The 25,801-nt window shown below is 35.3% G+C and overlaps 1 protein-coding gene across 3 annotated transcripts in view; it reads left to right on the forward strand.

Annotated features, from left to right (window-relative positions):
* Window positions 1-25,801, forward strand: part of CNTN5 (contactin 5) — a 1,320,702-nt gene that overhangs the window by 1,269,157 nt on the left and 25,744 nt on the right. For all 3 annotated transcript variants that reach the window (XM_023208001.2, XM_023208000.2, XM_023208002.1), the window contains one exon: window positions 756-865. In XM_023208001.2, coding sequence (XP_023063769.1) covers window positions 756-865 — 110 coding nt within the window. The remainder of the gene's footprint in view (window positions 1-755; window positions 866-25,801) is intronic.

Below are 25,801 nucleotides of genomic sequence, written 5' to 3' on the forward strand. Positions count from 1 at the left end.
GAGCCCTTCAGGGACTTTCTTTTCCACCTGCACCTGTCTTAAAAGTCAATGCATGCCATTTAAATATCATGATTCATAGCATATTCCTTATATAATCACAAAAATGTAGTTTTCTGGTGGAACAACAAAAAGTGTCTAATGAAATTTAGATACTATTTATGCCCACACAGAATAAAAAATAAAATAATATGGTATTTTGTGAATGAACATATTTAACGCAAAGCACAGTACTAAATATTTTATATGTACTATTCTAATTAAAACCAACCTTTAAATCTATGAGATAAATACTCTCATTATAGTCATGTTATAGATGAGGGAACTAGGGCTTAGAAAGAGATAAAACAACTTACCCAAAGGTAAATAAATAGCTAAATAAATATTTTAAGGCAAAAAGCAACAGCAGCAGCAACAACAAAAAAAGCAAACCCTGACGCCACAGTCCATTTTTATAGGCATTATGCTAGATTGGCAGAAAATTTAAGTTCCCCAGAAATGTCTTAGCTGATCCAAGGATTAATGTCTTTGCCTGTCTTGCTAGATTTGTCATTTGTCATTGGTAAGGTATTGATGAGACTTGACCCAAGTATAGAAATCCAAAAGGATTACCTTTATATTTTGTTGTTTTTTTTATAACTACCACAGCACTTCATTTCAAAAATAAGGTAAGAGGAAGTTAACACCTGACAGACTCAGCTGAAATGCTTTGATGGACATAAACTTTTTATAATTGTGTTTTATTTTCCTTCATACAGAACCCAGTGCTGCTCCCACAGATGTGAAGGCAACAAGTGTGTCTGTGTCAGAGATTCTTGTTGCATGGAAACACATTAAAGAGAGTCTAGGAAGACCACAGGGATTTGAGGTATGAACAGAATGATTGAAAATAAGCCTTATTATTTCTTCCGGCATCACATTCTCCTAAAGATAGGTCTCGGTGACACTTCAGAATTTCAACAGAATTTCTTTGAAATTTTGTTCTATGTTAAAGAAACTGAGAAATACTATTTTACTGACATCTGTTATATTGCTAATTAACTGGTTTATTTTTCAGTACAATAGCTTCCATAGCACTATGCAAAGATATTTTTAAAAGATGAAAATAGAGTTTTAGACAAAAGCAGGAGCTATAGGTAGATATTTAATGGTATCCAATTAATTGGTCATTTTAAAAGTTTTTGTGTCTTTCTTTCTAATAATTTAACATATAAATACAGGTTTTCCTTTTGTACTTTCTTGGTATTTCTTACCCCCAGTGCTGAATTATCAAATTTTGCTTGGAATTTAATGATCTGTATTGTATCTATGTATTCAGATAGTTTTTTTTTTTTTTTTTTTTTTGTCCCTTAAATGTTGCTATTTTTAAACATAGTTATTCCAGTCTTATAGTGGTGAACATTTCATATCAAATGAATAACACCAATGAAATTTTAGCCTCCACAGAGACTAGCAGATTGTGAGTAGTCTGTGAACATGAATATTCTATGATAACAAGGTTCTGCTTCTCACACAGCTCTTGTTCTTGTTCTTGCCTTGCTTGGTCAGTCATGGAGAGGAATAAGGGGGATAATGTCTAAAAGACAAAAAGAATTAGCATCTGACCCAAGACTTTGGTTGCATTTAAAAAAAAAGTATTCTTACTTTTCCTCTGCTTCAGTTCCCATTAAGGGAAACTCATCTTGTGTTTTGAATAATGATCAAGTATAGGACTTGTACACTAACATGGTTTCCAGGCTGAAACATATTTTTAATTCTATTTGAGTTTTCAAATAATGCCTGATAATTATTGGATTAACATACAGGTCGTATTAGATAATGATTTCTATGATAAAGAATTTATACCATCTTTCTAAGAGCTACAGCAAAAACAATTCATGGGAAACCATTACCTACTTATACAATATCATGGACTTATTTCTACAATCTAGCTTCAATTAATTATTTGGAATAATTTAGTAAGTATCTCATTATGACTGCATGTTTATGTGATGAATATTTCTGTTTCTCCCAATCCTTCAGGAACCATGTTTGTTCATCATTAAATCTCAGCAAATGATAATATATATATTTGGCCCATAACTGACCACAATAAATATACGTCGAATGAATGAGTGAATGTTTGTGCAGCACAATTAGCCCCTTTCTATCCAACTGCAGAAAACATTGTGGTGGTTTTTCCAGTTTCCCTTCCTTATGGAGGAGACACAGTGTGCCTCCTCCAGCTGCTGTGAGTGTTGACTGCTAATGGTTCTCAGCTCCCACTCTAGAGAATTGCCCTCCACGGAGGAGAGCTACATTACTTGGAAAGTGACCTCACCACACTTAGCCTAAGATCAATGACTGACTGATACTGGTCTCTTACTTCAGGGAGGAAACAACTTTATGGTATAGTTTACGATACAGAGCCTTGCTGTGTGCATCAGGCCCAAGCCAGATTTCCTGGAACCACATTCTTGCTCAGCTCCCTCTAGCTCCCTGTTCTGAGTTCGTCCCTTTTTAATAGGTTTTACCTGTAAGCATCCTCACAGTAAATAATATGCACTAAAATCCCTATCTCAAGTTCTGCTTTTGGGGACTTCAACCAAAAAGAACTACATTAGTGTGAATACACTCTAAACCTCTGAATCGGAACATCTGGGGCAGACGTCTGGTGTGTGTACTTTCAGAAAGCCACAAAGTATATTCTGGTGCACGGAAGAGTGACAACCCAGGCTCCTATATCTCAGAGGGATGTTCCCTTTATATAGCCAGTCACCCTCAAGCTTTTTTTTTTTTTTTTTTACCTGCCCTATTAGCATGACATTCAGATAACCATCATTATTCACCATGTTGACACCTCTCTGTGAGGTCCTGTAGAGATCACATGTGCACAACTTTTCCCTTCCTAAATATAAATCATTCATTCTTTAATTCAATAAATATTTATGTAGACCTATTAAGTACCAGACATTGAGCTAAATGCCAGGAACAAAACAGTGAGCAAAACAAAGTCCCTGCTCTTATAAAGCTTGTATTGTAGTAGGGAAGGCACACGATCAACAAACTAAGAAATAAGCGTATGATTTTTTTTTTTTAAATATGTGGTATACTTTCAGTTGATGATACAGGCTATGTAGAAAACTAGGGCAAGAAGGTAAAGAGTGAGAGAGTCTGATATTTTACAGAGGTTTGAGAAATCAACCTTTCTGTGGTTGTGACGTGTGAGTAGAGACATGATGTAATGAGAGACAGCAGAGAGAACAGCAAGCCCAAGAGCTCAGAAGTACTAGCACGCTGGACTTCTTCAAAGAACAGGAAGTGAGTAATTTTGGTGAGAGCAGGGAGCACAGGGAGAGTGGTAGCAGGACGATGATGAAGAGATTATCAGGACAAGGAACAGGTTTCTGGGGTCTTAGGAACCAGAGAAGTTCAGATTTCATCCAAAGTATAAGAAGTCATGAAGTATTTCTAACTGGAAGGGACAAGTCAAGATCTGACATATGTAAAGCCTCTCTCAGTCTAGAAGGTAGAGAATAGACCCTGGGGAGGACCTCAGAGAGAAGAGCAGAGGAACAGCTATTCCATCCTCAGTGACAATGAGGCTGCTTTCTACTAGAGTGGTAGCAGTGGAGTTGATAAGAAGTGGACATTTTAAAATATATTTTGAATTGAGGTGGGACAGAATTTGACCACAAACTACATGTAGGCTATGAAAAAGATGAGACAAAGATAATTGCAGAGATATTTACCAAGAAAATAGGTAAATGACATTGTCATTCACAGAGATGAGGAACTCACAAAGAAGAGTGGGTTTTAGAGTGAAAATCAAGGATTCTGTTTTGGATCTTGAGTTAAGAGGAAGATTGGGGATGGAGCTATATCTATGGGAAATCATCAGAATATAAATAGTTTTTACGCATATACCAGCTGAGATCACTGAATATTTGATAAAGAAGGTGCCTGAGAATTGAGCTCTGGGGCGGCCCATAATTTGGAACTCAGCAAAGGAGAGGAGAGGGTCTGGCTGAAGAAACTAAGAAAGAGACACTGAAGAAATGCAGAAGCCAAGAGAAGAATTTCAAAATGGAGAGAATGTTCCATAGTGTCAAATGCTGCTGGGAAATTCAGAAAGATGAGACCTGAGATTGCCAGATGGATACAGCAATGTGGAGACTGTAAGTAACTTTGATGAGAGAGATTTTATGGAATGCTGATAATGAAGGCTTGACTGGAGGTTAAGATCAAGATTACTCAAGAGTGACACTCAAGAGTGACACTCAAGACCATCAGAGCCCAATGTTTTCACTAGACTGGTTCATTCAAAATAACTTATTGCAAGCAAAAATGGAATATATGTAAAAACAGAACGTTAATAAGAACAAATCAAATTCTGGAACAATCATCATAATGACCACATTTTTGAATTAAAATAAATCAACGAAAATTCTGACAATGACTTTATACAAAAACACTGGGACAGAATTCATGGGCATAGTAACTATTCCATTTCTGTAGTTTCAAAATATGGCATCTTGTCACCAGAAAATAAAAATCAACATCTCATTAATTTGGAAATTCTTTGTTTTTTATAAATAGAACATAATTAAAACTTTGGCTAAATATGACATTAACTGTTATTTTAAGTATATTCTGCGAAGACTGTTTTTGATTTACACTGTTTCATAACTGAATAGCTGCATGTATATTTAACACTAAATATGATGTAGGTGAAACTTTCAGAATCTTTCTTACTCTCTCTTTTCTGTACTCTTTTTCCCTTGAAAGAGAGTTCTGCCTCTGTCCTTCACTGAACACATCTGGAATTTACTGCTCTCATCTTCTCCCCACTTATTTTTCTCTATCAAAAATGTCACAGAGTAAAAGATCTCCCTAATTATTACTAAAATATAATGAAACCATAAAGCTTAACAATTTTGCTTACTTTTATCCCTCTTTTTCACTCCATCCCTACCACAATCCTATCTATATTTACTAATGGTCGAATTCAGAGCATGGTGACAATGAAACAAATATTGAAACAAGGGCATTTGTCACCAAAACCAAATTAATGGGTTTCACATTTTATGTACTTATAATATCAGTCCTATGAGTCACTTTTCTAGCCATAATTTTAACTTTCCCTGCAAAGTCTAAAACAGCAAGCTACGACAAAAGCATTAACTATGAACCATTTTGAAAATAGAGAAGACAGTGTTTTCAGCTGCCCCTCTTATTTTTCCCAAATCAGAACATGAATAAGATGGATAAGGTTCTGCTCTTAAGAATGTTACATCCTAATGGGGGAAGACAATTTTTTTAAAAATCAAGCAAATAAGTAACAAGATAAACTCTAATAACAATACCCATAGAGGACGAAAAGTATAGCAAACCTGCTTCCTGTGAGAACAGAAAGAAAGTGAAGCACTGGAAAATTAAAATAGTTGGAGGACTAGGTAGAGACGAGATATCTATAGATATATGGATTATGAAAAAAAGTTTGTATTTTATTTGAAGTGCAGTAGAAAGTCATTGAGACAATTTAAGGAGGGAAGTCATAATGTCCAATTTATGGGGTTTTTTTTTTAATCACTCTGGCTGCTCTTATGTGAAGAATGAAAGGGAGAGGAAAGAAAGGTCAGAAAATTGCAGTTAAGAGTTATCACAATAATCCAAGCAAGAAATGATTGTGACCTAGACTTCAGCCATAGCAGCGGAGTGGGAGAGAAGCAGGTGTATTTTAGAGGCAGGACTGGCAAGATTTGCTGATTGATCTGATGTGGAGGAAAGAGAAGTGATGATTCCTGCATCTCTGGCTTGGTCACATAGGTAAATCGTGCCATTTACCAAAAAAAAAATGAAGGAAGCTGAACGAAGAACAGATTTGAAGCTAGGAAATCAAGAGTTCTATTTAATCACATTGAATTTTTGATGCCTACTGGAAATCTAAGAGGGTAAGTCAGATAGGCAGTAGAACATGCCAGTTTGGAGTCTAATTGAGAGAACAGGGCTGAAAACATAGAGGTGGCCATTATAGAAGTGGTATTTAAAGCCATGTTGCCATAGGAAAGCATCAGAGAACAAAATTTCAAGAGCAGAGGAGAGAAGTAGAGAGGAGGGGAATGAGGAGGGCTATGCTATGTCCTGGAACACTCAGCATTTAGAAGTTGAGCTGAAGAAGAGGAATCAGCAAGGAGACTGGCAAGAAGAATAAATCAGTTTGGTAGCAGGAATACCACATATGAATCAAAAAAGTTAAAGGAGTTGACCAAAAAGAGGGAACTGGCCAACTATGCTTAATGCTGCCAAGAGATCAAGTGAGATAATGATGGAAAAGTGCCTGTTTGGTTTACAGGTTATTAGTGATAACTTCCACAATCAAATAAATAATCAATATCCCTTACGTTGTCAATTAGTAACTTCAAGTTATAGACATTTAGTAACCTTAATAATGCCACTGCTTCTAAAGAATGGTTAGTGGAAATAGTTTGAGGGCAAAGGAATGTCATTTCAGAGCTCTCAGCCCATCAGCACCTTACTTGATGTGGAGTTTCCTGTATCTTGTCAGGACACCAAAGGGTTTTGGTATTCATTCTTGTGTTGAGAATCACAGCTCTCCCGTGTTGGTATCAGAAATGGTTAAGAGCAAAATTCAACCTCTGAATATATATTTGCACCACATACTATAATGTGAGCATAAGTAGCCACTGCAGAAAACTCTTTTAGCCTCAAACAAACGGAGTGAAAAGAAGTCAAGTTGAGACTTTAACATGGTGTTTGTCTTGATGTACCAGGCATTATAGAGAAGGTAAATAAGAAACAAGATATCATTTCTGAAGTCATGTACACAGATTTATCTCCTTCTAGAATATGTTTTCTGTCAAGTCCATACCCATGTTCCACTTTGAAACTGATGACTGTATCCCTGGAATATGTAGTGTGGTATTAACTAGTAACACCTCAATGCATTTTCCTTAATAAATAATCAAACCAGAACCTATTTGTGATTCACTTGTCTCTGAAATCTTTGTACTTTCTTCTCTACTAATTGAGGGAAATTATACTTGAGCAAGAGTCATTTGGAGAGAAGATGGCATCATTAAGGGCAATAAAGTCCTTAAATCTCTCATAACCTTACCTGATCTCCCTCCTGCAAGTTGCTATTAGGCTTTCCCTTCCCACTTCTGACTGCAGGTTCTTCTGATTTTGTTGCAGCCTGACTCTGATTCTGACCCTAAGTTGGCAGTCAAATGCCACCTCACATTTCCCTGACCTGGCTTTCTTTATGTTTCATTTGAATCTTGTTACTTATTTATTCATTTATTTATTTAACTGGTATTCATTAAATACATGCTATGTTTTGATGCAGTATTCAGGCTGAAACAATAAATAAAACTGAGTTCCTGACGTTATGAAGTTTGCAGTCTAGCAAGGGAGACTTTTTCTGTTTTCTTGAGTTTTTGTATTTTGCTTCAATCCTAAACTAGGGTCTTGATCCTAACTTCTGGTAGCTCCTTTTGCTGATGACTTGGTTTTGATAATCTTTTCCCTGATGCATTTCTGCAGAACATCAGTAAGGATCTCAGTCAGAGGCTTCCCCTGGTAGCATTTGTCAATAATGAACTTACACTTGGCATTTTGGTCTTTCACAAGGAAGCTTCCATTACAGCTTAATTGGTCTAAGAAATAATAAATCAAGCATTTTGAAGTAAACTTATTTTCATTTTTAACTAACCCAACACTTTCAAGTACGTGAAACAATTCAAATCAAATAGTGATTGATTTTTGTTATTAAATTGATGAACTGCTTTATCTAATAGAATGTTCATAGCAATTAAGATGGTAAAAATAGTTTTGCAAAAACACAAGGTCAGAATGATAGCAGCCCAGACAAAGTGATCAATGGTAAGGGGCTTGAGGACAATTTAGCAATTTTATCCCTTTCTGTTTCTGAGTGGATCCATCTGTGGACATCTTAAAAGGTCACAATTAGGCTACATGAGAACCCCACTGTACAAAGAAAAATGGTATCTTTTCCTTTCAACCAGCTGCCTCCTGAAAGGATAGCACTACCTCACAAAAATGACCATCTGAAGAAATAAGAAAAAAAATATGAAATTCCAAATGTAGACATTAATCCATCTATTTGTATTTTTCAAGTATTTGAGAAATTTTGTCAACATCTGCTTAGAACCACCCATTTGTAAATTTTGGTTACCTGCATGGAATTAGCTTGAAATTTTATGGCAGCAGGGACTACATGTAGAAAGCACTGACACTGAGATATGTGAAATGTCTAGCTTATGATATGCAGCATGATTGAAAATTGAAAGTGGGCTGTATTTATTGAACAACTTTGATTCATGAATAACCATGACTGTCCCATCTGGATTGCCATCTCTGTCACTAGCCCATACAAGTAAATTATTAGGTTCAGTTTTGAATTTATGAACCCACCAGCATTAAGTGTCCTGTGAATGGTAATCTCTGAATTCTAGAGCAGAGTCCCTCAAGCTTTTCAGAACATAAAAGGATTTTTATGCGCATACAAATTCAGAGCAGATGCCACTCTGGCAAGAAGGAAGAGTAAAGGATAAGGCCAAATTTCATAACCATTTCTGTGATTTTCCCAGATCAGCAAAACAGACAAAGTAAACTGTGATAATGGAATGTTGGATGATTCATTTTTTTTCACTCCTTCACTCATCAAGCATTTATTCAGTATCAGGCACTATTCTGGGCACTGGGAATGTACATATAAATAAGACCTAGTCCTTACCCTCAAAAAGCTCACAGTCTAATCTTGAGGGAGGTTTATGGGAAGTTAAAGTAAGCAAAAAAGAAATACATTGGAACATTATAATTCTCATGTCTATAATTATCCCAGGATTCCTTAGGATCCTGATCCTCTGAACAAACTGTGTGAATAAACTTGTGTCAATGCCCTATATGGGTGTAAGTTTCTCTGTTTTCATGAGAATATGCTTCTGTCCTGAAATTGTCCTTAATTTTCTAAATAAGTCAACGAATAAAAGTTATATTAACTGAATACAATAGAAATGAAACTTTTTTCAGTAGACATAATTTTTAAAATATTTATATTATATTTCATATTCTGCCTGTGGAACAAAGTCTTCCATGATTGCCAACTTTATGGTGCTTGTATTCATTCATCCCTTCTTTTAAGATAATTATTAACTGTATTTTTATCTTTTTAATAGCTGGACTCATTTTAACAATAAGCAACAACGTATTCTGCAGCATGAGTTTAAGTGCACAGTGTCCTGGTTTCAATTCTGAACACTTTAGTGATTATTAAGAAAAAAAAAAAAGACAAAATAACTTGTCCCATTTTACAATGCTCACTAAAAGGCACCTCTAGCAACTTCTTTGCTTGGGCTATGTACAAGGTTCACGTGTTCATTTTAAACCTTCCAGAGGATATGCAACTCAGAAGTTCATTTTAGACATGTCACTAAAGCCATTTCCACTTATTGATTGCACCAAAAAGACACCAATTGTGTTTTGCTCTATAAAAGAAGTCGTGGTGGGGATTTCTTCAGGGGAGAAGGCACAAGGTTGTTGTTATTCTTTATTTTATGATCTGACTGTAATTATTAGAGTAGGAGACAAAAAGAATGGGCCTCCCCGTTCTCTGACAATAACTCATGCTAGGCAGATTGTATTTAATTTGTATAGTGGGGGGAGGAAATGTATTTGTGTGAAGATGGACTTTCAGATACAAGTTAAAGGGGAGAAAGAAGCTGAAATGAAGCTAGTCACCAGAAAGCTAACAATGATTGTTTCATTTTCCATATGCTATGTGGGTAGCAGCCATTTTACAGAGCCTCTCTGGCTTTTTATTAATACTACATAAAAGTAAGAATACAAAAAACTAAACAATAAGAAAAAATAAAATGCCAATTTTATCCTTACTTTTCTGAAATTCTGAGGACTCTCATTTAAATCAAATAGCTTTTATGTCACTATCATTAGATTTCTTTCTTGGCTCATTTTCATAGACTGTGAGGCTAACTAAAAATTATGTTTTCTGAAAATCATCAAATCAAAAGCAAATTGAAGTAATGTTTCCATTCTTTAACTGGTTCTTTTTTTGTCCTATTGAAACACAACTCTATAATTTTTATCAAAAATAGTTACTCACTTTACTGTGTTTTTGTTTCATTTGATTCTAGATGCGTGGCTTCGTGGTTGAAGTTCTCTAACCCAAACAACTTTAAAATTTTTTTCTATGAAATTTTGATATAAACTATTTTATTTTCAAGACTATTAGGATATTTTCCTGAACATATTGTAGTAACACAAATGGAACGAAAAAAGTACTGATGATATGTTTTATCATATTCAGAAGTATTTCTCATTTTTTTCACTCTTCAACATGAACATGAATTTACTGCACCACCTCTAAACACGGATTTCTAATCCCTAAACCCAGACATCCATGAGTTCATCAAATGTCCATCCTCAGTTTCACTCTATTATGTAATGCACATTTGGAGAAGCAGAGCATCCATGCAAAAAGAGAAAATGAAATCAGAAATGTAGATAGCTATTTATTTATAATTGACATTCTAAGAATGTCAATTACTAATGGACTAACTGCCAATTACTAAAGAGCTGAGACTTTATTTTCCAAAGGGCAAAGCTTTTAAGCAAATCTACACACAGAAAAGCGCACAAATTATTTTATTCTACAAATACTTGCACATTTTTGTTGAAATTTTCTGAGAACAGCCCATATAAAAATTTCTAAATTGTGAAAAAATCTTCTTCCTTTGAAGGCTGGGTTTATACCTTAAGCACCTGACAATGTACCTGTGACAGAGGAGTGCTAAATCTACGAGTGTTGCACACATACAGACATGGGCTCGCTTAATAAACTAGGAAATGAAGAAATTGTATAAGGTGAACCCAAAATTGAAAGGTTTACAAAATGCATACTTAGCATTATAAGAATTCTAATTGCTAATTGAGTAAATGCCAATTACTGAATAGCTGAGACTTTATTTTCCAAAGGGCAAGGCTTTTTTCTTTACATCTGCATACAGACAAGTGCACAAATCATAAACGTATAGTAATAGCTGAATGAATGACTATGAAGTAAATACACTTGTCTAACCATAATCCAGTCCATGAAGCAGAACATTACTAAGCCCCAGAGATCCAATTCGGGTCTCCTGCAGTCACTATCCTAATTCTTATCCCAAAAAAACACTATCCTGACTTTTTGTTTGTTTGTTTGTTTGTTTGAGATGGGGTCTCGCTCTATTGCCCAGGCTGGAATGCAATGATGCAATCTTGGCTCACTGCAACCTCCACCTCCTAGGCTCAAGTGATTCTCCTGCTTCAGCCTACTGAGTAGCTGGGATTACAGGCACATGCCACAGTGCCCAGGTAATTTTTGTATTTTTAGTAGGGATGGGGTTTCACCATGTTGCCCAGGCTGGTCTTGAACTCCTGACCTCAGGTGATCCACCCGCCTCAGCCTCTCAAAGTGTTGGGATTACAGACATGAGCCACTGTGCCCAACTGACTTCCCTTTTTTCTTAAAGATAAAATCAAATGGATTCATCATGTACATGCTTTGAAGTATATATATGTCATACAATGACTAAATCTAGCTAATTAATATATGCACATAGTTATCATTTTTAGGTGAGAAAATCCACTCTCAGCACTTTTAGAGAATGCAATATATTATTTATTATAGTCACAATGTTGAACTTATTGATCTTATCTGAAATTTTGTATTCTTTAACTAACCGCTCCCCACTCCCAGCCCTCCCAATCATTCTAACCCCTGATAAACACCATTTTGCTCTCCACTTTTATGAGATCAACTTTCTTAGAGTCCACATGTGGGTAAGACCATGTGGTATTTGTCTTTCTGTGCCTGGCTTATTTCACTTAACATAATGGTCATCAGATTCATTCATGTTGTTGCAAATGGCAGGATTTCTTTTTAATAGTTGAATGTTGAATATAATTTCACTGTGTCTATATAACACATTGTCTTTATCTGTTCATCTGTTGATGGACAACATATGATTCTGTGTGTTGGCTATTGTGAATAGTGTTGCAATAAACATGAGAATGCAGATGTCTTTTTGACATACTGATTTCATTTTATTTGAATATATACCAAGTAGTGAGATTGCCAGATTATATAGTAGTTCCATTTTTAATTTTGGGGGGAGCCTCCATACTGTTTTCAATAATGGTCGTACCAATTTACATTCCTATCAATGGAGGGTGAGGGTTCCCTTTTCTCTATTTGTTATCTTTTGACTTTTTGATAAAAATTATTCTAATGTGTATGTGGTGACATCTCATTGTGGTTTTTCTTTTCATTTCCCTGATGATTAGTGAGATTGAGCATTTTTCCATATACCTGTTGGCCATTTGTATCTCTACTTTTGAGAAATGTCCATTCAAGTCCTTTGCCCATTTTTTAATCGGGTAATTTGTTTTCTTGCTATTGAGTTGAGTTGCATATATATTTTGAATATTAATCCCTTATCAAATGTAGAGTTTGCAGATATTTTCATCCATTCTGTAGGATGTCTTTTTACTCTGTTGATTGTAGCTTTTGCTGTGCAAAAACTTTTTAGTTTGATATAATCCTTTTTTTCTTTTTTGTTTTGGTTTTGTGTGTGTGTGCTTTTGCTGCCTGTGTTTTTTTGGAGTCATATCCAAAAACTCATTGCCTAGACGAAAGTCATAGAACTTTTCTCTACATTTTCTTCTAGAAGTTTTACAGTTTTATATCTTACGTGTACATCTTTCGTACAGTTTGCATTGATTTTTTTATATGGTGGAAGCTGAAGGTCTGATTTCAGTCTTCTGCATGTGGATATCCAGTTTTTGCAGAACCATGTATTAAAGAGACTATCCTTTCCCCATTGTGTGTTCTTGGCACCTTGGTCAAAAATCAATTGATCATAAATATATGGATTTATTTCCTGGTACTTTCTTCTGTTTCATTGATCTATGTATCCGTTTTTATACCAGTAGCATGCTGTTTCAGTTACTATAGCTTTGCAGTACATTTTGAAGTCAGGTAGTTTGATACCTCCACCTTTTATTATTTTTGCTCAAGATTGCTTTGGCTATTTGGGGTCTTTTGTAGTTCTCTATGAATTTTATGATTGTGTTTTCTCTTTCTGTAAAAACTGCCATTAGAATTTTGATAGAGATTACAATGAATCTATAGATCCTTTTAGATACTATGGACATTTTAACATTAATTTTTCCAATTCATGAACATGGGATTTTTTTCCATTTATTTATGTCTTCTTTGATTTTTTTAATCAATGTTTTATAATTTTTAATTTAGAAATCCTTCACCTTCTTGCTTAACTTATTCCTAAGTATTTTATTTTTTTGTAGCTATTTTAAATAGGATTGTTTTCCTGATTTCTTTTTCAGGTAGTTCACTATTGGTGTATAAAAACACTGCTAAATTTTGTATGTTTTTTTATCTTGTAATTTTCATGAATTTGCTTATCATTCCTAAGAGTTTTTTGGCAAAGTCATTAGGGTTTTCTATATATTAGATTGTTGCCTGCAAACAGGGACAATTGACTTCTTCCTTTTCAATTCTAAAGCTTTCTTTCTTTCTTTCTCTCTCTTGTGTATTTGCTTTGGCTAGGACTTACAGTACTATGTTGAAGAGAAGTGGCAAGAGTAGGCATCCTTGTCTTTTTCCAGACCTTAAAGGAAAAGCTTTCAGCTTTTCCCTGTTTAGAATGATGTTAGTTGTGTGTTTGTTACTTACGGCCTTTATTGTGTTGAGGTACATTTCTTCTATACCTAATTTGTTGAGAATTTTTATCATGAAAAAATTTTCAATTTGTCCAAATGCTTTTCTGCATTTATTATCATGTAATAACCATGATCATATGGTTTTTGTCTTTCATAATGTATTACATTTATTGATTTGCAAATATTAAACCATCCTTACATCCCTACACTTGATAATAATGAATGGTTATTTAAATGTGCTGTTGAATTTGCCTTGCTAGTATTTTGTTGAGGGTTTTTGCATGCATAGTAATCAGGGATATTGGCATATAGCTGTTTCTTTTTTTTCTTTTTTTCTTTTTTTTTTAGTGTCCTTGCCTGGCTTCAGTATCAGGATGATGCTGTGCTTGTAAAATGAGTCCGACAGTATTTCCTCCTCTTTCACTATCCTGACTTCTAACAACACTAGTTGTTTTTTACCAGTCTCTGAAATCATCTGGAGCTTTTTATGTCTTGTATTTTTCACTCAACACTATGTTGTAAGAGTCACCCATATTGTAACATGTAACTGTAGGTAATGCTGTCTTCTAATCTACATCGTGTGAGTGCCCCCATAGTAATTTATCATTCTACCATTGACGTACATTAAGGTTGTTTCCAGTTGGGTCTGTTACGAATAACACTATATAAAGCAATTTCAGGAGAATTATCTATTTTACAATATTGAGTCCCCTAATTCATAATCATGGTATATTCTACTTTTTTTAAGCCTTCTTTGAGCTTTGTCAATATATAGGTCTTGAAAGTCTTTTCTTAGATTTTTCTCTATTTTACTATTTGTTGCCATTTTAACTTATCCTGTATTTAATTTAGATTTGTGTTATGAAATTTTTTAAAAATATCTGAAATATACAGAAGAGTATAGTGAATTTCTACAAACTTAACATTTATCTTCATCTATTACGAATGAATGAATAATCTGTTTTGTGTATAATGCCAGTCAATCTCCTATATTATTTTGAAGCAACTGTCAGCCATTATACTGTTTCACAGAACATATTAAAAATCTCTAAAGTATATGATTTTTAAAAAATTGCCACCTCTCTGCTTCCTGAGAACATGCAGGTTAGAAAATGTCCTCAGTGTAAAAAGCTACAAACTAGAAAAACACAACTAATATAACTCTGTCCTCAATGTTTCTCTTGGTCTCTGCCTACATTACTTACTAGGTTCTCCAATGTTTATCTCTGAGCAAGCATAGTTTATCATTCAGCCAAGGATTTAACAGGCTTCATACTCAGGTTGTGGCTCTTATCCTTCCTGCAGGTCTCTCACTTCTTGAATTTCTATTTTGTATTTTCAACTGCTCTTTATGATAAACTTCCTTTGCTACTCCAACTGATAAAGCTGCAATCTTTTGCCACCATTGCCAGAGGTATTGCAGAACATCCACAAACAAAATAAGCCACAAACTCACAATTCTTATTTTTGCAGTTTCAGATTTTCAAGAGTAAACACTCCTCTAGCTTCTGTCTGCTTTTGGATGCTTGCCATGATTTTAAAATTCTCATTTGGGTCGGAGTTTGTATAATCATTTTACTCATCCACATTTCCATCATTTTCTTAATATCTCTAAGATCTGTGGGATATTTTCTTTTTATCAGCAGTTTGTATGTCCTCCTTCCCCTCTCTCCCGCCTCCTTTGATCTCTCTTGATTAGAAGAGATTTACAAATTATGTGATCTTTTCAAAGCATTAACTTTGTCTTTATTCATTTTCTTAATGTTTCTTTTTCCAATTTTTTTTGTTCCTGTCATTTTTATATCCTTCTACTTTATTTTTATTTATGTTTAAAATTTATTGCTCTATTTTGAACATGTTAGATGGATATATCACTGACTTTTGGCTTTTATTTTTTTTTCCAGTATATCTATTAAGGCTATACATCTCCAAAATTCTCTCTTCCCAGCATCTCATACAGACCATGTCATATAATGTGATTAACTAGTTAGCAATTTTTAAAGATTAATATTCTTCTACCTGAAAGTATTTCAGATCGAAACTTTTGTTCTTTCATTAAATTAAGATATATGAAACAAGATTGTAATATGTCAACCTAAAAGGAAGAAGCTCAGGAAAATGAATATAGATAAAGTGTTTATTTGGGTCAAGTTTGAGGATTGCAACCCAGGAGCATAGATTCCAGTTGCCCTGAATATACACTCTGATTAGTAGCAGTAACAAGTAGATTTTTAAAGGCAAAAAAAGGGCAGCAGTGGGAAGGGTGTGGGCTGATACAAAGTCCTCTCTCAGGAATTCTCATTCATTTACAGAAATAGCATTGATTAGTGAATGGCTATACATTGTGAAGCTATAGGGTTATAGTGTCTGATCTGGCCTTGTGAGTTAATTAGTAGCTACTTGTGGCAATAGCAAGCAGTTTCAAAATGAATACATAGCTTAAAGGGGAAGTGGGGCATGGTTGCAGTCTCATTTTACTGTTTCTTTGGCTATAACAATCAAAAGGACTTGCGTTCCTCAAATAAAATTTCTCATCTCAGTTTACAAGTCATTTCACAAAACATATTCAGGTACATCAGTTGTAATTAAATGCTCTTAGAATTTTTTCTGTTCAATATGCTCTCTTTCAAAATGTTTGAATAAAGAATGTGAAGAAGGCAACTAATATTTTTAAAAGACATACACTGAACTACATGTGTTAGGAAAATATTTAATTATATTTATAACTAATCTTCTTCAGTATATTTCCTTTATGCAGCAATGACAGCTTCTAGGAAAAATAAATACAAATTTATTCAGTAAGTAATATCCATTATTATGTTTCTTCTGCATTTTAAACTTTCTCACCTCATATCATCTAATCACTGTTGAACTGCCTCATAAATATTCAAAAGTTTAACTAAGCATCATTTATTTATTTTATGTAATTCATTAAATTGCATCCTTTATGGTAAAATTACCTCTAGGCACAAAGTAACTAATATGCATGCAATTTAATAATACTGACTGCCAGCATGTCTCAAAGTATTGATTGTGAATTGCCCATGTAATAACTACACCATGTACTAAATTCAAGAGATTGGGAAACTGGAGACGAACTAAGGTGATGCAAGCAGGGACCGTGCCAATCAAAACAAATGCATCTTTCATGGAAAATGTGCTCCCTACATATAGGATTTTGAAACTCTTAGTAGAAGGACATGTCTGATCTTTGATGTTGTATAAGAAAGGAGCAATGTAAAAGGCAATTTAACCACTATAAGGAAAAAGGTCATAATATTCCAAAATATATCTGAAGATAAGGAATTAGTAGTGAAAATATGCTATCAGTGAAATATCTGTCCTCAAATCCTCTATTTAAATTATTTTCCACTTTTGTGTTAAGAATGATAGTAAATTGAATGAAAGCATATAAAATCAACTTTCCTTAATTCCCCGGTAAAGTACCCATGAAACCATCAGAAAAGACAATCCTCACTGCAATCACAGTGAGTGGTGTAAAACGAAGTCATCAGAGTGTTTCTAGGTTTTTCTTTCCTTTCATCTTTGTGCAGTGACCCAGCCTCAAAATCCCATTTTCTAGGTTCAAGCAAGCAATGAAATAGCCTCTGACCCTTTATCTTTTCTTCAGCAAAGCACCTGCACTCATACATATGAAGCTCTGGTTTTCAGCCCAAACCTGGGTAGATTTCTTTAGGTTGTTTGAAAATATGAGTAGATGCTTATACCAACAACCAATAATCTGGCATCTCCCTGCACAGCATAGACTACTGGCCTGGGAGATAAAGTCTAGAAATGGATGTCTCACCATTCAAATAATCCTTAAACTCATTTTTAGAACAGTCGAAGATCAGTCAGATAAGATACAAAGGTGATTAGACTGAAGAAAAATCTTTGAAAGAAGAGAACATATCATAGAAGAAAAACCTTTGAAAGAAGGAAACAAATGGTTAGCTTTAGTATGAATTCCTTTTCCTAGAAAAGATTTTCTTGTAAATCAGAAGAAAAATTTTAAACATATAGTTCTAGATCTCAATGAGATAGATATAAATGAGATAAATATAAAAGAATAGTTCTTTTATATTTAAAGAGCAACTCAGAATAGGAAGAAAATCAAAATCAAAGTAAGTAAAATATTCATTGGAAGCAATAAGATGTAAACTTGAAGTGCTAACTATTTAAACCAATGCTTCAGAGTACAAACTTGAGAAATAATTCTAGAATGCAAAGTAAATCAACAATAAAATTTTATTTTAAAATGTGAGAGAAAATGGTAGACATGAAGAACAGAATAGATTTGGATCATACATAATAGGATCTGCAAAAAAGATAGAATATATGGAACAAAATGAGTAACAAAAAAAAAGTGAACACAAATTCAAAAACAAAGCAACCAGGAAAAGTTCCAACATTTAAGATAGAGAAATTCCAATGTGTCAAGAAATATTAAATTCTTAACAGCCCCATCTTTATCACTCCCATACTAATCTGTCACCAAAGACTATTGATTTTATATTCTAAATATTTCTTGGTCCACACACAACCCTATATCCACCGCCATCCCCTTAGTTTAAGCTATCCTCATTTCTGACCAAGACTCCAGCAGCGTCTCCTAAAAGCTCTTGCTGTATCTACACTAACCCGTTTCCAATCTACACTTCATATTTCAACTGTTTATTCAGTAAGACAAATTATCGAGTGCCTCCATGTGCTACTATAAAGCAATCATGAATAAATTAGGATAATTTTGTGTGATAATTGTAATAATAATTATAGTAAAAATTAAAATGATGTGAGAGAGAGTGACTAAGGGAGGGGTGGTTTCTTTAAAGAAGTGGCCAAGGAGGCTTCTTGGTTAAGCTGAAACCTATATGAAAAGAAGGAGAGAGCCATTTGGAGAACTGTGAAAAGAGCTTTCAGTCACTGGGCAACAAAAGTTCAAAAAGTCTGAATTGAGAATGTGATTGAATGTTTGAGGCTCATTCTGCTAGAAGGCAGTGGACAAAGTGAGGTGAGATGTAAGATGAGGTTGCAGAAGTATAGAGACTATATCAGGTAAAGTCTTACAAGCCATGGTGAGAAGTTTGGAATTTATTCTAAGTGCAAAAGGAAGCCTTTTTAACAAAAGGAAGTTTTTAACAAAAGAAGGATCTAATTTATGTAGTTTAAAATGAAAACTAACTTGATACTGCTGTGTGTATCTCTTCAAAACACAAACCTAATTGTGCCACATACACACTCCCAAACTCACCCTGCTTAAAAGCATTCCATGTGTTACACTTGCACATAGGACATTTTTGGTTTTTACTAATCCTAGCTCCTTAACATGGCCAACTGCAAGATCTGGCTCCATCTATGACTCTAGCATCAAGTGCACCACACACGGATCACCCACCACATCTGCCTAACTGCACTGTCTTCAGCCCCACATCCCCCTCTTTCCAGACTGCACACAGGATGCCTCTGCCTTCCCTCTCCCTTTGCCTGCTGAACTCCTAATCATCTCTCAGCCTTCAGTGTAACTATCTCTGCCTTAGTGAAGACTTCCCTGACTAGCCCCTGCCCACTGAGTCCTATCCCTCAAGTTAGATCTGTATCAATATGTAGCTTTCCACAAACCTCTGGTCAAAACCCCAGTTTTACATTTGTGTGTGTGATCATTTATTCAATATGGCCTTAGGTAGACTGTAACTCCAAGAGGGCAGGGACTTCATCTATTTTGATTCATCATTGATTCTCAGTTGGCCCTAGGCACAGTGTTTGGTAAATAATACATATTCAAAAAATATTTTTGAAAGGACAGTTGAATTAACAAGTTTTTAGAACTGAAGAGCTGGTAAAATATCAAATTTCAATATGCATTTTGATTTTTAAAAAATAAAACTGATTAACAGAAAGACAAAATTTGATTATTAAAAAATAAAACCAATTAATAGAAAGACAAAATTACTCTCAAAGATGCAAAAATCAAAAGATTTTTCTTCTACATTTAATAAAAGCAGAAAGTAGAGTGTTGTCTATTAAATGCAGGAAGTACAATGTTGAGTTAGCAGTGATCATGGAGTACAATTAAAGATATAGAAATAACGGAATGTAAGTGCTAAGAATTGTATTTTTAAAACCTAACAAGTAGGCCAGGAATGATAGCTCACACCTGCAATCCCAACATTTTGGGAGGCCAAGGGAGTAGGATCGTTTAAGACCGGGAGTTCTAGACCATCCTAGGCAACATACCAAGACCATGTCTCTACCAAAAAATTTTAAAAATTAGCTGGATGTGTTTGTGTACACGTGTAGTCCTATCTACTAGGAAGGCTGAGGTGGGACAATCTCTTCAGCCTAAGAGATCCAGGCTGCAGTGAGCTCGGATCATGCCACTGCACTCCAGTCTAGGACTAATATAGGACTAATAAAATGAGACCTTGTATTAGTCCCTTCTTGCATTGCTATGAAGAACTACCTGAGACTGGGTAATTTACAAAGAAAAAAGATTTAATTTACTCATAGTTCCACAAGTTGTACAGGAAGAATGGCTGGGGAGACTTCAGGAAACTTACAATGATGGCAAGAAGGCAAAGGGGAAACAGGAACATCTTACATAGCCGGAGGAGGAAGAGACAGGTGCGAGGTGCCACACACTTTTAAGCACCATCTCCTGAAAACTTATTCACTATAAGAATAGCAGGGGGGAAATCTGTCCCCATGATCTAATCAACTTCTACCAAGCCTCACCTTAAAATTGGGGATTACAATTTTACATGAGATTTGGATGGGGACACAAATCCAAACCATATCAGACCTTGCTAAAAAAAAAGAAAAAAAACCTGAAGATGGCAGATAGGAGGCAGGACTAGCTTGCAGCTCCTATTCAGATGGACAGAGCATCATGTGAACTTTTGCTCCAAGAACTACCACAGGAACATACCAGTAAAGCCGAGAGAATCTGCAGTCCCTTTGAAAGAACTGGATCGCCATTGAAAGCTCCCTGAGATGCTAAAACACTGTGAGTGTTCTTGCTTTTTTAATGGGGAGGCACGTGGTCTGGGACAAGCTCTCAGCTTTGGTCACTGGCTGCCTGGAAATAAACTCAGTGCTCTTGGATGGGGGCCTGGTGGGAGTGAGACCAGCCTTTAGGACTAGAGAGCAGGTTGAGGCTTGTTACTGCTGGCTTTTCCCCATTTCCCTGCTGACCTGTATGACCCAGCAGAGGCAGCCATAATCCCCTTGGGAATATAACTCTATTGGACAGGGAACCAATAGAGAACCATAGAGAACACCCCCCATTCTCCACAGCAGCCACAGCAAGCCCCACCCAAAGAGAGGCTGAGCTCAGAAACGGCTATCCCTGCCCCCACCAGGTGGTCTTTCCCTACCCACTCTGGTAGCCAAAGACAAAGGTCGTAATTTCTTGGGAGCACTATGGCCCTGGCCACTGCCTGAGAAACCTGAATACTTAACCAGGTGTCGTTAGGGCAAGTTTGCATCCTCCCTATAGGATTGAAGCTGTGTGCTCTTGAAAGCCCCACAACCTTGCTGGAGGCCAACCAACCCCAAAACAGCACACTAAACAAAATCACAACCAAGGACCTTCACAGAGTCCATTTCACTCCCCCACTGACTCCACCAGAGCAGGTGCTGGTGTCCAGGCTGCAAGACCTGAAGACGAATCACATCACAGGACTCTTTGCAAACAGTCTCCAGTACCAGCTAGAATGCCAATAGCCCTGCTGGGTGGCTGGACCCAGAAGAGCAAAAACAGTAACTACAGATCAGCTCTCAGGAAACCCTATTGCTAGGGAAAGGGAGACAGCACCACATCAAGGGAGCACCCCATGGGACAAAATAATTTGAATAGCAACCTTTAATCTCAGATCTTCCCTCTAACATAGTCTACCCAAATGAGAAGGAACCAGAAAAGCAATTCTGGTAATATGAAAAAACAAGGTTCTTTAACACCCCCGAAAGATCATACAGGCTCACCAGCAATGGATCCAAACCAAGACGAAATCTCTGAATTGCCAGAAAAAGAATTCAGAAGGTCAATTATTAAGATAATCAAGGAGGCACCAGAAAAAGGTGAAGTCCAACTTAAAGTATTCAAAAACATGATACAGAATATGAAGGGGAAATTCTTCAGTGAAATACACAGCATAAATAAAAAACAATCACAACTTCTGGAAATCAAGGACACACTTAGAAAAATGCAAAATGCACTGGAAAATCTCAGCAATAGAAGCAAAAAGCAGATCAAAGAACTTCAGAGCTCAAAGACAAGGCTTTTGAATTAACTCGATCCTTCAAAGACAAATAGAAAAGAATTTTTAAAATGAACAAAGCCTTCAAGAAGTTTGGGACTGTGTTAAATGACTAAACCTGAGAATAATTGGTGTTACTGAGGAAGAAGAGAAATCTAAAAGTTTGAAAAATGTATTTGAGGAAATAATCAAAGATAACTTCCCCAGCATTCCTAGAGACCTAGACATCCAAATACAAAAAACTCAAAGAACACCTGGGAAATTCATCGCAAAAAGATCATCACCTAGGCACATAGTCATCATGTTATCTAAAATCAAGACTAAGGAAAGAATTTTAAGAGTTATGAGGCAAAAACATCAGGTGACCTATAATGGAAAACCTATCAGAGCAATAGCAAATTTATCGCAGAAACTTTACAAGCTAGAAGGAATCAGGGTCCTATTTTTAGCCTCCTTAAACAAAACAATTATCCCCCAAGAATGTCATATCCAGTGAAACTAAGCTTCATAAACAAAGGAAAGATACAGTCTTTTCCAGAAAAATAAATGCTGAGAGAATTCACCACTACCAAGCCAGCCCTATAATAACTGCTAAAAGGAGCTCTAAATCTTGAAACAAATTTTCAAAATACACCAAAATAGAACCTCCTTAAAGCATAAATCTCATGGGACCTGTAAAACATTAACACAATAGAAACAAAAACCAAAGTATTCAGGCAACAAATAGCATGATGAATAGAATAGTGCCTCATCTCTCAATACTAACATTGAATGTAAAGGGCCTAAATGCTCCACTTAAAAGATACGTAATGGCAGAATAGATACAAATTCACCATCCAAGTTTCTGCTGTCTTCAGGAGACTGTCTAACACATAAGGACTCACATAAACTTAAGGTAAAAAGATGGAAAAAGATACTCAATGCAAATGGATATCAAAAGCAAGCAGGAGTAGATATTCTTATATCAGACAAAACAAACTTTAAAGCAACAGCAGTTAAAAAAGACAAAGAGGGACATTATTTAATGATAAAAGGACTAGTCCAACAGGAAAATATCATACTTCTAAATGTATATGCACCTAACATTGGAGCTTCCAAATTTATAAAACAATTAATACTAGACCTAAGGAATGAGATACATGACAACACAATAATGGTGGGAGACTGTAATACTCCACTGACAGCAATAGATAGGTCAAGACAGAAAGTCAACATAGAAACAATAGACTTAAACTATACTCTAGAACAAATGGACTTAACAGATATTTACAGAACATTCTACCCAACAACTGTAGAATATACATTCTATACATCAGCACATGGAACATTCTCCAAGACAGACCATATGATAGGCCACAAAACAAGTCTCAGTAAATTTAAGACAATCAAAATTATATCAAGTAGTCTCTCAGACCACAGTGGAATAAAATTGGGGATCAATTCAAAAAGGAATCCTCAAAACCATGCAAATACATGGAAATCAAAAAACCTGCTCCTCAATGATCATTGGATGAACAATGAAATCAAGATGGAAATTTAAAAATTCTTTGAACTAAATGATAATAGTGACACAACCTATCAAAACCTCTGAGATACAGAAAAAGCTAAGAGATAAGAAGAAAGTTCACAGTAGTAAATACTAGATTAAAAAGTCTGAAAGAGCACAAATAGACAATCTAAGGTCACACCACATAGAACTGAAGAAACAAAAAAATCCAAACCCATAGCTAGCAGAAGAAAATAAATAACAAAGACAAGAGAAGAACTAAATAAAATTGAAACAAAAAACAGAAAAATACAAAAAATAAATGAAACAAAAAGCTGGTTCTTTGAAAATATAAGTAAAATCGATAGACTATTAGTATGATTAAACAAGAAAAGAAGAGAGAAGATCTAAATAAGCTCAGTTAGAAACAAAACAGGAGATATTACAACTGATACCACAGAAATACAAAATACCATTGAAGGCTATGATGAACACCTTTACTTGCATAAACTAGAAAATCCAGAGGAGATGGATAAATTCCTGGAAATATACAACACTCCTAGATTAAACCAAGAAACATAGAATCTCTGAACAGACCAATAATGAGCAGTGAGATTAAAATGATTATTTAAAAATTGCCAACAAAAAAAAGTCCAGGATCACATGGATTCACAGATGAATTCTATCAGACATTCAAATAAGAATCGGTACCAATCCTATTGCCACTATACCAAAAGATAGAGAAAGAGGGAATCCTCCCTAAATCATTCAATGAAGCCAGTATCACCCTAATACCAAAACCAGGAAATGACATAACGAAAATAGAAAACTACAGACCAATATCCCTGATGAACATAGATGCAAAAATCTTTATGTCAGAAAGATAATCCACCATGATCAAGTAGGTTTCATACCAGGAATGCAGGGATGGTTTAACATGTAAATCAGTAAATGTGATATACCACATAAGCAGAATTTAAAATCACATAATCATCTCAATAGACACAGGAAAAGCATTTGACAAAATCTAGCATCTCTTTATGATTGAAACCCTCAACAAAATTGGTATGGAAGGGACATACTTTAAGGTAATAAAATCCAGCTATGACAAACCCACAGCCAATATTATGAATGGGGAAAACTTGAAAGCATTACCCCTGAGAACTGGAACAAGGCAAGGATGCTTACTTTCACCACTTCTATTCAACATAGTACTGGAAGTTCTACCCAGAGCAATCAGACAACAAAAAGAAATAAAGGGCATCCAAATTGGTAAAGAGGAAGTCAAACTGTCACTGTTTGCTAAATACATGATTGTATACATGAAAACACTAAAGACTCATCCAAAAAGCTCCTAGCACTGATAAATGAATTCAGCAAAGTTTCAGCAAACAAAATTAATATACACAAATCAATAGCTCTGCTATACACCAACAGTGACCAACCTGAGAATCAAATCAAGAACTCAACCCCTTTTATGGTAGCTGGAAAAAAAAAAATACTTAGGATTATACCTAACCAAGTCTGTGGAAGACCTCTACAAGGAAAACTACAAAACACTGCTGAAGGAAATCGTAGACAACACAAATTGAAACACATCATGCTCATGGATGGGTCGAATCAATATTGTCAAAATGACCATACTGCCAAAAGCAATCTAGCCATTCAATGCAATTTCCATCAAAATACCACCATCACTCTTCACTGAACTAGAAAAAAAAAAAAAAAATCCTAAAATCCACATGGAACCAAAAAATTGCCCATGTAGCCAAAGGAAGACTAAGCAAAAAGAACAAATCTGGAGGCATCACACTGCCTCACTTCAAACTGTACTATAAGACCATAGTTACCCAAACAGCACAGTACTGGTATAAAAATAGGCTCACAGAACAATGAAACAGGATAGAGAACCCAGAAATAAAGCCAAATACTTACAGCCAACTGATCTTTGACCAACCAAACAAAAACATAAAGTGAGAAAGGACAGCCAATTCAACAAATGGTGCTAGGATAACTGGCTAGCCACATGTTGAAAATGAAACTGGATCCTCATCTCTCACCTTATAAAAAATCAACTCAAGATGGATCAAAGACTTAAATCTAAGACCTGAAACCATAAAGATTCTAGAATATCACATCAGAAAAACCCATGTAAACATTGACTTAGGCAAAGACTTCATGACCAAGAAACCAAAAGCAAATGCAATAAAAACAAAGATAAACAGATGGGACTTAATTAAACTAAAAAGCTTCTGCACAGCAATAGAAATAATCAGCAGGTTAACAGACAACCCACAGA

Source organism: Piliocolobus tephrosceles, chromosome 13, assembly GCF_002776525.5.
Source record: "Piliocolobus tephrosceles isolate RC106 chromosome 13, ASM277652v3, whole genome shotgun sequence".
Taxonomy (NCBI): domain Eukaryota; kingdom Metazoa; phylum Chordata; class Mammalia; order Primates; family Cercopithecidae; genus Piliocolobus; species Piliocolobus tephrosceles.